The sequence below is a fragment of the Mustela lutreola genome, chromosome 2 (genome assembly GCF_030435805.1).
Source record: "Mustela lutreola isolate mMusLut2 chromosome 2, mMusLut2.pri, whole genome shotgun sequence".
Classification (NCBI taxonomy): domain Eukaryota; kingdom Metazoa; phylum Chordata; class Mammalia; order Carnivora; family Mustelidae; genus Mustela; species Mustela lutreola.
The window spans coordinates 10,898,225-10,911,572 of record NC_081291.1 but is presented as its reverse complement, the minus strand read 5'-3'; the positions used below and the strand labels follow the sequence as shown (position 1 = coordinate 10,911,572).

The 13,348-nt window shown below is 38.3% G+C and overlaps 1 protein-coding gene across 1 annotated transcript; it reads left to right on the top strand.

Annotated features, from left to right (window-relative positions):
• Window positions 1–1,953: 1,953 nt before the first annotated feature.
• LOC131823661 (olfactory receptor-like protein OLF4) lies at window positions 1,954–2,907 on the top strand. The gene has a single exon (XM_059160269.1). It carries the CDS (start codon window positions 1,954–1,956, stop codon window positions 2,905–2,907), a length of 954 nt encoding a protein of 317 aa, XP_059016252.1.
• The last annotated feature ends 10,441 nt before the right edge of the window (window positions 2,908–13,348 follow it).

The window sequence follows — 13,348 nt, the reverse complement described above, 5'->3', positions numbered from 1 at the left end:
TTTTTCTTCCTCCTGGTTGGTGATTTTGGGGGCCACCTGCACTATTAGATCTATTTTTTTTTCTCTCTTGTCCATGTCACTCCTCCCTTTTATCTCTTTCTTTACTGATCAGAACGCCTATGTTCATTTTTTAAATTTTTTTTTTCAGTGTTCTAAGATTCATTGTTTATGTGCCACACCCAGGGCTCCACGTTTCTTTAAACTGATATCAGAAAATGAGCATACTAATAGCTGTCCCCTAGTTTATTTGTCCATAGTAATTCCTGGGTACCATTTCTGCATTTTTTAGGGGAAAGATAACAAGATGTGGTGACCTTGACATGTATCTGTTGCTGGTCTAAGGAGTGTGCCTGGCGGTGAAAAAGGCAAGGCAACCAGTAGTCCAGGAAGTCGTGTGTGTTATGAACTGAGGGCAGTATTCAGAGCATGGGCACCAGGGCTCATATATTCCAAGGTGACTCTTATTGACAGAGCCCAGAACTCAAGCAACAGAAGTTACTAATGGGGGTGTCCATTTCGACTCATGACATATTTTTATAACAAAATTAAGAAAGTCCTACAAAATTAATACAATGAAGGATAGCCTGTATCTTGAAGTTTCAGCTGATCTGGGGTGACTGCTTCATTCCTCAACACACAGTGTCATTCATCTGTCATCATCTTCCTTCTTGCTTCTTCCACTCCATACCCTGCCTTTTTCTTTCTTTGTTTTGTTTTTTGTTGTTGTTGTTGTTGTTTGTTTGTTTGTTTTATCTTATTTTTTAATTTATTTTTTATTTATTTTCAGCATAACAGTATTCATTATTTTTGCACCACACCCAGTGCCCTATGCAATCCATGCCCTCTATAATACCCACTACCTGGTACCCCAACCTCCCACCCCCCTACCCCTTAAAACCCTTCAGATTGTTTTTCAGAGCCCATAGTTTCTCATGGTTCACCTCCCCTTCCAATTTCCCCCAACTCCCTTCTCCTCTCTAACTCCTCATGTCCTCCATGCTATTTGTTATGCTCCACAAATAAGTGAAACCCTATGATAATTGACTCTCTCTGCTTGACTTATTTCTCTCAGCATAATCTCTTCCAGTCCTGTCCATGTTGCTACAAAAGTTGGGTATTCATCCTTTCTGATGGAGGCATAATACTCCATAGTGTATATGGACCACATCTTCCTTATCCATTTGTCTGCTGAAGGGCATCTTGGTTCTTTCCACAGTTTTGTGATTGTGGCCATGGCTTCTATGAACACTGGGATTCAGATGGCCCTTCTTTTCACTCCATCTTTATCTTTGGGGTAAATACCAAGTAGTGCAATTGCAGGGTCATAGGGAAGTTCTATTTGTTTGTTTGTTTGAGTCTTGATTTTCTGAATCAAGCAGCTTCCTTGGGGCCTTGACACTGACCTTTGCTCCCATTGGGCACACACTTCCTGATATAACCTCAGTCTCCTTCAAGGTCCTGTTTACATGTCACCTTCTTTGCAGGTCTTGCGTGGAGGTCCAGTATAAAAAAAAATTAAATAACACCCCATCAATTCTCTCCTTTATACCTGCTTTCCTTGTCTTCACAACTCCTGTCACTATCTGACATCTTGTTTGATTTTAAGTATTCACTTACATTCTCTATCATAGGATTATAAGGATATTGTTCATTAGCACCCTATATTCATCACCTAAACAGTGCCTGGGACATGATAAATACTCAACATGTATTTCTCAAGGAATGAAAAGTATTATCAGTAAAAAGAGAGTTTATATTATGCTAGGGAAACAGACTAAGATGGAAATGGAATTTTTTAATGTGATGTCCTCATGGGATGAGACCTCACATATACATTGAAGTTTATTTCCTGGTTATAAAATATAAGTGGTAACAATTACACTACGTTAAAAAACACTTGTTTGTGTGAAATTGGTCATTTGTTTTCTATATCTTGATAGTTACTCCCAACCCATGGAGCCCGGAAACCTTACAGGAGTTTCAGAATTTCTTCTTCTGGGATTTTCAGAGAGACCAGAACAGCAGCCCCTCATATTTGGGCTTTTCCTCTCCATGTACATGATCACTGTGTTTGGAAACCTGATCATCATTCTGGCTGTCAGCTCTGATTCCCACCTCCACACTCCCATGTACTTCTTCCTTGCCAAACTCTCCTTTGTAGACATCTGTTTCACCACCACCACTGTCCCCAAGATGCTGATGAACATCCAGACTCAGAGAAAATTGATCACTTACAAAAGCTGCCTCAGCCAGATATATTTTTTTATACTCTTTGCAGGATTGGATGTCTTACTCCTGACTGTGAAGGCTTATGACCGTTTTGTAGCCATCTGTCATCCCTTGCACTACACAGTCATTATGAACCCCCGGCGCTGTGGTCTTCTGATTCTGGGGTCCTGGATCATAAGCGTCCTACATTCTTTGTTAGAAAGCTTAATGGTGTTGAGGATGTCCTTCTGTACAGTCTTGGAAATTCCTCATTTCTTTTGTGAACTCAATCAGATGATCCAACTTGCCTGTTCTGACACCTTTCTTAATAACATGGTGATGTATTTTGCAGCTATGTTCCTGGCTGGTGGCCCCTTCATTGGGATCCTTTACTCTTACTCTAAGATAGTTTCCTCCATATGTGGGATTTCATCAGTTCAGGGCAAGTACAAAGCATTTTCCACCTGTGTGTCTCACCTCTCAGTTGTCTCCTTATTTTATTGTACCAGCTTAGGAGTGTACCTCAGCTCTGCTGCTACTCAGAGCTCCCACTCAAGTGCAGTAGCCTCAGTGATGTACACGGTGGTTACACCCATGCTGAACCCCTTTATCTACAGCCTGAGGAACAAAGACATAAAGGAGGCTCTGATGAGAGTCTCTGGGATAGCAGGTGTTAAAGGGCCAATTGTCCTGGGTTGAGGAAGTGCCCATGATTGCCTGACCCAAATGTTGAGATTCTTTGGTCAGACTGTGGAAATGGAGAACACCTCTTCTAATTCTTTTCTTGAAATTTCTACTTTTTAAATTTGACCTTTACTACAATATATGTAACTCAATTTATTAAGCTTTGTGTGACCTCTGATACCTAAGAGATTTTCTTTGTTATTAGCCTAGTCTCTCAATGTTGTTCCTAACCTTGGGTGTGAAATATTTGGACATTCTTGCTTATTTCAAAGGACAACATGGATGTGCTAAGAATAATTTCTTCTCAAATAAAATATATCATAGTGAGTCACAGCTATTTATATAAATTTATAAGAGACAAATCTGAAACTACTGTGTTTCACTTTTGTGATCATTTTTCCTTTCCTTTCTTTTCCTTTTTTTTCATTTTTTTAATTTATTTTCAGTGTAACAGTATTCATTATTTTTGCACCACACCCAGTGCTCCATGCAATCTGTGCCCTCTTTAATCTGTACCCACCACCTGGTTCCCCCAAACTCCCACCCCCTGCCCCTTCAAAACCTTCAGATTGTTTTTCAGAGTCCATAGTCTCTCATGGTTCACCTCCCTTTCCAATTTCACTCAACTCCCTTCTCCTCTCTAACTCCTCTTGTCACTACCCTAACTGCTCTTCCTGAGAATGCAAACTTTGACATACTGGTGGTTATAGCTGATGAAGCGGATTTTTCTACACATTAGGATCCTGTTGTTACACAGCTTGTGTCCACCATGCATACCACAGTCACTGGCAAAAGAAACAATAGAATCTATGTCTCCAAGTGGAACTACACAGAAAAACAAATATGGAAAAACAAATAATGAACACAATATGGCCTTAAAATCTCACTTGACTTTAAGGATGATGAAGCAAAAATATTAAATCATACATTTATTGCTATGCAAAATATTTCTTTATCATGCATTTCATCCACTCATTGAATTATAGAATATCAGGGGTCCATTTATAAAGTATATTCATTAGTATGTAAGATTGGTAGCATTTGGGGGGTTATATTATTATTTTCTGGATTCTGATTGAAATTTTCCAGTGCCACATACAAACATGATTTTTTTCCATTTCTCTAAATGAAATATCTTCAGTCTTTAAAATTTTGTCATAACCTCTAAAGGGGCAGGAAATGGACAATAGTAGTATTATCCACTGTATATGATCCTTATAATCACAGGATGACTCACCAGCAAGCTTAGATTCCCGTACAGGTATGTGATTCAGAGTAACAAGTTGTGTACATACAAACATGTCCTTTCAGCCTTTCCATGTTACCTCAATGAGGCCTCAAAGGAGTAATTTTTTAATACAGTTACATGAGATAATGTTGTAGAAAAGAGTAGTTATGAAGGCTACCTTCAAGTATTCAGCAAAATGCCTAGATACATAGTTTTTCATTAAGCCAAGCACAAACAAGTCTTCCAGCAGTGTTGGAGCAGATGATTATTTTTCTCCATTTGAGCACCATATACAGTGGTTAGCTAGTGTTCTGGGCCCTGCTCTGCTCTATTGTACCAAGATCTCTGCACAGCAGAAACCAGAGAGGTTCATGTTTCAGCGCAGGGTATGAGCTCACTGAATTATTGAGTGGAGTGAAGGGCACAGTAACCTCTGCTATTTCAATTTTTTTTTCTTTCTCACTAATCATGTCTTATTAATAAAACAAATGGGAAGGTGTGTATAACTATATATTGATAAACTTACAATTGTGTATCCACTTGGATATTTATAAAAACACTGAAGGGCAAAGAACATTTTAAAATGTAGGCTTAGTATTTGTATTTGTTGTTCAAGAAGACACATTTTTCAAAGGAAACAGTGAATAATATTCCATTGTATATGTACACCACATCTTCCTTATCTATTCTTTAGACAATGGACGTTGGGCTCTCTCCATAGTTTGGCTACTGTTGATAATACTCTTAGTAACATTGGGGTGCATGTATCCCTCCAAATCTGTATTTTTGTAACCTTTGGGTAAATGACTAGTGGTGCAACTGCTGGATCATAGGGTAGTTCTATTTTTAATATTTTGAGAAACCTCCATACTGTACTCCACAGTGGCTGTACCAGTTTGCATTCCCACCAACAGTGCAGGAGGGTTCCCCTTTCTCTGCATTCTTGCCAAAACCTGTTGTTTCCTGTGTTGTTAATTTTGGCCATTCTAACAGGTATAAGATGGTATCTCATCATGGTTTTGATTTCTATCTCCCTGATGATGAGGATGAGTACTGGGTATTGTATGTAAGTGATGAATCACTGAATTCCACTCCAGAAACCAATACTGGACTCTATGTTAATGACCTAAAATTCAAATAAAAATAAAACAAGGTAATGCAAAAAAAAAAAAAAAAGAAAGAAAGAAAGAAAGAAAGAAAAGAAAAGAAAAATGCCTAGAGTAAAAAGCATCAGATTGTTACAAATGCCCTCAATTCCTCCTGATTTGATCATTATCAGTTAGCTATTGCTGCATGCAAAGCATGTTAAAATAAGATGGCTTAACATAAAGTCTTTATTATTGAAGAGGATTGTAGTCTAGAGAGCTGTTCGGAAATCTTCAGGGCTCCTCATGAGTTTAAAGTGAGTTGGGAATCTCTACACTGTGTTTCTAAGGTTCATCCATGAGGTGTTTGGCTGTACTGTTCTTCTGTCTTGAACAATTTATGTCATTTTACTCCTCTTATATATGTGGGCTAATCTTCTAGTTGCAAAAAAATGAGTTTATCAAAACTGAATTGTCTTAATTTAACCCACTATTTTAATATCCACATTGAGAATTTGCTTTTTCACAGTTGGAAGGCAGTTCCCCCACCCCAATAAGTGTGACAATTAACCATGCACCATTTCTGACCTTGAGTCATGCTTCACTAGGATTTTTAAATTCCAATTTATTTACTGTAGCATTACTACATGCAATAAACTGTACATATTAAAATGTACAACTCTAAGAATTGAAAGAGTCATTGAAATATCAGGAGATGCACTTCATTGTTCCACTACCAGAGAACTCCAAAAAGGTGCATAATAAATCTAACTGCTTTGTTAGGCAATTGTTAAGGTATAACCCTTCCAGCCTTCATTTTCTTCTAAAGGCAATGAGGAATCATAAACCTAAATTTAAGAGGTGCTGTGAGGAGAGATGAAATGAGTGGACATTGTTGGGTGCAAAGATTTTTCAAGAATAAGAATTGTGTATATGGAAGTGTATGTATATTCATGTACATTTTTATCTCAAGGAAACAAAATCACATGCATGGATGTACATGCACAAGGCTCAGAACCCTAATTATAACTCATTACAACCTATCATTTGTGTTGAAAGAAAGCTTGAGGGAAACTTGAAGGGTAAAGAAGTGAAAAGAATAAAGATTTGCATGTACAAGAAATTCTAGGAATGTAGAAATTTAGACAAAAAACTTAGAGTATAACATGTAGTCTTAATTTTAACAATGAATTGGTTTTCCTGTCTTATTGCCCAGAGGCCTCAAGAAAAAAACACACTGACATTTATGCAAAGAGAAATTATTTGTACCAGTGAATAGGGCTGAATATCTCCAGACTGACTTTAAATTTTTCTTCTACTTATGGTAGGGTTTCAACACAAATGCCCTTCCCAAAGAAGCTAGGTGAATGAATTGAGAGGCTTAAATTTGGTTTCTTTCTCCTGTTTAATTTTTCTTAATTTATTTTTTATTTTCAGCATAACAGTATTCATTATTTTTGCACCACACCTAGTGCTTCATGCAATCCATGCCCTCTATAATACCCACCACCTGGTACCCCGACCTCCCACCTCCCCCGCCCCTTCAAAACCCTCAGATTGTTTTTCAGATTCCATAGTTTCTCATGGTTCACCTCCCCTTCCAATTTCCCCCAACTCCCTTCTCCTCTCTAACCAAATTTGGTTTCTTAAGGACACCAGGGTGGTTCAGTCAGTTGAGCATCTGCCTTCAGCTTGAGTCATGATGCCGGGGTTCTGGGATCAAGTCCCACGTCAGGCTCCTTGTTCAAAAGGGACCCTGGGGGCACCTGGGTGGTGCAGTGGGTTAAGCCACTGCCTTTGGCTCTTGTCATAACCCCGAGGTCCAGGGATCAAGCCATGTGTCAGGCTCTCTGCTCAGTCGGGAGCCTCCTTACCCTCTCTCTGCCTGCCTCTCTGCCTACTTGTGATCTCTCTCTCTCTGTGTCAAATAAATAAATAAAATCTTTAAAAAACGAGGGGGGTAGCCTGCTTCTCCCATTGCCTGTCACTCTCCCTGCTTGTATTCTCGCCCTCCCCCACCCCTGCTCGCTCGCTCTCTCTCTCTCTCTCTCTCTCTCTGGAAAATAAGTAAATGCAACATGGGGGCTTAAATGGGTACAAGAAGAATAAATGAAAGAAGATGGGATCGGGAGGGAGACAAACCATAAGTGACTCTTAATCTCACAAAACAAACTGAGGGTTGCTGGGGGGAGGGGGTTTGGGAGAAGGGGGTGGTATTATGGACATTGGGGAGAGTATGTGTTTTGGTGAGTGCTGTGAAGTGTGTAAACCTGGTGATTCACAGACCTGTACCCCTGGGGATAAAAATATATGTTTATAAAAAATAAAAAATTATATTAAAAAAAAAAGCTTTTATTTATTTATTTGACAGAGGTCACAAGTAGGCAGAGAGGCAGGCAGAAAGAGAGGGGAAGGCAGGCTCCCCACTGAACAGAGAGCCCAATGCGGGGCTTGATCCCAGACCCTGAAATCATGACCCGAGCTGAAGGCAGAGGCTTAACCCACTGAGCAACCCAGGTGCCCGAGTAAAGAATCTTTAAAAAATCAGTTTATCCAAAGAGAATTTAATCAGAGAAATACCTTTGTCACTCTCCTATTGCTACTATCACCAGTTACCACATTGAGGGTTTAAAAGAAACAAATTTATACTCTTCCAGTTCTGGAAGTCAAAATTGAAAATGAGTGTCATTGGGCCAAAGTCAACATGTTTCTATAGTCAAAAGAAAGCATGAATTCCTGATGAGTTGTTTGATCCTGGCATATATATATATGTATATATACATATACATATATATATACATATATACATATGTATATATATATACAAAAAAAATTACATATAACAGAATGATAATTAATGTTGCTGCATAGCAAGCCATCCTGAAAGTAAATGGCTTGATATAATGTCTTCAGTATCAAGTGAAATTGTATGGTTGGCAATGAGTTGTTCTAATCTCCATTCATTTCCTCAAGAGTCTTGAGTCAGCTGAGTGTCAGCTTGGGGTACTCTGCTGATCTCTCCAGGGCATCCTAATATAACTGGGGCTTGGCTAGCCAGAGTGACCTTGGCTTGGACAACTGGGCTCTGCTGTACATGTCCTCACTTCCTCTGGCAGACCATCCAGCTTAATTCACTTTTTGGATACAGAGTTCCAAGATAGAGCAGCAGAAATACATCAAGGTTCTAAGGTCCACTGTCACTCCTATCATATTCTGCTGGCCACAGCAAATGAAAAATCCTAATCCATCCCAGATAAAAAAGGTTAATGAAGGGTCCCCACCACATGATGGAAGGTACTGCATGCATTGTCATACACATGGCTACAGAGAAAGACGGGGATGTGGGACCAACTCTGCAAACAGTCTATCACTGGTGTAAATTTTAATTTGAAATTTTTCATGTCCATGTTCACCTTCACCAGTGGAATGATCTTAGAGAACACAGTGAGATTGAATCATGTGTCTACTGGACAATTATGGAGATTCTACTCTAGAGGGTCAGACTTTCTTTTAAAGGTAACTATTTCTTACCACCCCTTGCCTGTAGATCACCATTCCTAGTCTAAGAAAAGATCAAAGCAATAAAAAAGTTTCTTTCCAGGGGCACCTGGGTGGCTCAGTGGGTTAAGCCACTGCCTTCAGCTCAGGTCATGATCTCAGGGTCCTGGGATCAAGTTCCACATCAGGCTTTCTGCTCAGCGGGGAGCCTGCTTCCCCCCCACACCTGCCTCTCTGCCTACTTGTGATCTTTCTCTGTCAAATAAATAAATAAAATCTTAAAAAATAAAAGAGTTTATTTCCAGATGCCTCAGATAGACAGGGACCTTGTATGTAACTCACTGAATGATGGAGCTAAAAGCTGTTATATCACTGATACTATCTTCATGGTGTCCTTATATAAATACTGTTTTCCCATTGATTGACCTTTCCATTGAAATATTCATAATGGATTTCATCTTGGTACTGTGTTTTACCTTTTTTTTTTTTTTATGGGGAGGTTTCCACTAGAAAGAGGTTACATTTGAAATGCAAATAGAAGACAGACAAGAAAATATTTTTTCTTCATTTTTCCAATTTTACTGAAATGTAATTGTCTTGAGCACACTATGAAGGTGCACACACAAGTGTGTTTTTCCACAATGTCAGTTTTATTCAATCATAAGGTAAAGTTAAATCATAATTAAGGTAGTCTCAGGATTCCAAACTTAATGACAATTCATCATTTGATTAAACTTGGCTTCTTCAATAGCACTCAAAGCAGGACAGATGACAAACCACACACTAAACAAGATAACAGAAGGGTGTAGGAAGTTAGAGAACAAAATGCAAAGTCATTCTGTGGCTACACGGTTGAGATAAGGACTCAAACTGGTCTGGGTCACCTCTTGGCACTTACAGATTCTTGTGTAAAAGCGCAAAAAGTGAAGGATCTGAGTTCTGTTCAGAGATCAATCGGGCAGAGCCTCTGGGGGAAGTTCCCTTTATAAGGCTCAGACATAGAGGGGTCAGGTCTGAAGAGTCTAATAATTTAATGCCAAAATCCTTCCATTTTTTACGAGATTAATCCTTCTCAGGTTCTTGAAGAACTCCTCTGGTTCTTATTATCAGTTCTGCAGTGTGAGCTGACATTGGTCCCAGGGATAACTTAACCACTTACATCATTGTTTGACATGGGTCCCTACCTGACACAGGCTCTGGCTTGAAATGAGAGATTCCATTTTGCTCTGTACAGTAACAGGCATACAAAACTGTGAAAGCTTAAGCATACAACTTTATGATTTCATATACATGTATGTTGTTAAATGATCATCACGATGGGTTTGTGAGTACATCCATCACTTCACATAGGTACCATTTTTTTTTTGTAAGAACATTTGATGTGTATACACTGTTAGCAACATTCAAATATACAACACAATATATTTGTCCATAATGACCAGGTTGTACATTAAGGTCCCAGAACTTGCCTTATGCTTGAAGATTTGTAGATTTTCACCAGAATTTTCTCATTTTCCCAAACCCCAGCCACTGGTAAACATCAACTTTCTGTATATACGAGTTCAGATTTTTTTATTTCACATATAAGTGAGATCATGCAGTATTTGTCTTTCTCTGTATATTTCACTTAGCCTAGTGTCCTTGGGGTCTATCCATGTTTTAGCAAAAGAAAGGATACTCTCCTTTTTTATTAGTGAACTCCATTGTATAGATATGCCACCATTATTAATTTATCTGTCAATGGATATTGGGCTGTTTCCATGTCTTGACTATTGTGAAAAAATGCTGCAATGAATATAAGAGTACAAATATCTGAGGTATTAGCAAGTATGTGGGAATTAAACCACACCAACCATGAATAGCTGATGGGTGAAAGAAGAAACCAAAAATCTTGAATCAAATGAAAATGGAAACACATATATCTAAACTTATGGGATACTGCAAAATAACTCTAAGAGGAAAGTTTATAGCAATAAATGCCTACATTAAGAAAAATTAAATACCTTAAGAATTTAAAAATAAATAAATAAATAAATAAATACCTTAAGTAAATAACCTCATTTTATGATTCACAGACCTAGAAAAAGAAGGACAAACTAAGTCCCAAGCAACAAAGGAAAAGAAATAAATACCAGAGCTAACATAAATGGTAAGACCAAAAAGCCAACAGAAAAGATTAACAATCTGTGGGTTTTGAAGGGGGGGTAGGAGGTTGGGGAACCAGGTGTTGGGAATTGGAGAGGACACGGATTGCACAGAGCACTGGGTGTGGTGCAAAAATAATGAATATTGTTATGCTGAAAATAAATTTAAAAAAAAGTATTATTAGAGTTTAAAAAAAGGAAAAGATTAACAAAGCTAAGATGTGATTTTTGGAAAGTGAAACATAATTGACAAAACTTTAGTTAGGCCAAAGAAAAGGAGTCAGGGAGAATCTGGAAATAAATAAAGTTAACAGCAAAAGATGATACATTGCAACTCACACAACAGAAATACAAAGAATCAAAGCATAAATAATTTCACTCCAACAAGTTGGAAAACCTAGAAGAAATTGATAAATCTCTAGAAATGTCAAATTTACTATGAAAAAATTAGGAACAAATAGGGAATATTAACAAACCAATAATGAGGGGGCGGAGCAAGATGGTAGAGGAGTAGGAGACCTGAATTCTGTCTGGTCCCAGAAATTCAGCTAGATAGTTATCAAACCATTATAAACACCAACAAACTCAACAGGAGATGGTAGAGAAGAATAGCAGCAATTCTATGAACAGAAAAGTGAAAACTTCCTGAAAGGTCAGATGTGTAGAGAAGTGAATCTGAGCAGATATATAACAAGATAGACGGCGAGGGGAGGGGTCACTCCCAGCAAGCAATAGAGTAGTGAAGCACAAAATCAGAACTTTCAGAGTCTGCTCCACTGAGGGGCATCACTCCAGAGGTTAAGGGCGGGGGAGGAGGTTGGAACCCTCATGTGACAGTGCGGTCTCAGAACCTATGGGGTCACAAAAAGACCAGGAGTGCCTGAGTGCAACAGAGCTCTATTGGAGTGGGGAGGACAGCTGCAGAGACAGCCAAGGAAGAGGCTCTCAGCTCAGGATTACCTAAAACCACCATCTGAGGCACAGTTGAGCCACTACTCTTCAAGGAGGGACCCCACAAGTGGCAGATCTGGGGAGACCCCCCCTTCCTCCCCCAGGAGGAGTGGTGTGGGAGAATTTTTCAGGAATCTGCTGGGTTTGGAGACCCCAAATGGAGCCATATGTCAGAGATAGAAATGCTCGGTCATGAGTTGGGTGAGCTCAGAGTGTGGCCAGAGACCAGGGAGATAGGCTTGATTGACTTCTTTTCTTTGAGGGGGCACTGAAGAGGGGGAGTCCTGAGTTTTCAGCTCAACAGGGGCCAGAAATTGGGCACATCCTCTAAAGCTGTATGGAAAGCTTTCAGGAAACAAAAGCTACCAAGAGCAGACCCAAGCAGATTGCTTAGCCTGGCTCCTGGCAAGGGTGGCACATTTCCACCTTGGACAAAGACATTTGAGAATCACTGCAACAGTCCATCTCCCAGATCAGCAAGAGCATCCAGCCAAGACCAAGTTTACAGGTCAATGAAAACTGCAAAACGTCAGTGCTAGGGGTATACAACACAGAGAATTCATGGCTTTTCTCCCCATGATCCTTTAGCCTTTCAAAGTAATTTTTTTTTAAATTTTCAGTGTTTTTTTTTCTTTTATTGTCTTTCTGAATGTTTCCCCTTTCCTATTTTAACATATTTTAACTAATTACTTATCAATATCTTTTTTAAAATCTTTTTTAATTTTCATTTTATAGTCAGATTATATCCCTTCATTGTATTTAACATTATTTTTTTGTATAAATGTAAGTTTTTCCTTCTTTAAAATTTTGGGATACAGTTTCTTCTAAAAGACGAGAATATACCCTAAATCTGGCATATGGCTTTGTTCTAGTCTCAGCGGGATCACATTCTTTTTCTTTTTTCAACCACTTCCTATCAATTCCTTTTTTAAATCTTTTTTTAATCTCTTTTGAATTTTTATCTTTACAGTCATATTCCATCTCTTCATTATATTTACCATATATATGAAATAAAAATTATATATGTACATATATATGTGTGTATATATATGTATATAAAATATATATGTTTTATATATTATCTTTTCTTTCTTTAAAATTTTGGGATGCAGTTTCTTGTAACAAATGAAAATACACTACTAGAACTCATACAGCAATTCAGTAATGTGGCAGGATACAAAGTCAATGTACAGAAATCAGTGGTTTTCTTATGCACTAACAATGAAAATACAGAAAGGGAAATTAGAGAATCAATTCCATTTACTATAGCAGCAAGAACCATAAGATACCTGGGAATAAACCTAACAAAAGAGATAAAAGATCTGTACTTGAGGAACTACAGAACACTCATGAAAGAAATTGAAGAAGACACAAAAAGATGGAAGACCATTCCATGCTCTTGGATCGGAAGAATAAACATTATTAAAATGTCTATACTGCCTGGGGATAAAAATATATGTTTATAAAAAATAAAAAATTTAAAAAAAAATGTCTATACTGCCGAGAACAATCTATACTTTTAATGCCGTTGCAATAAAAATTCCACCATT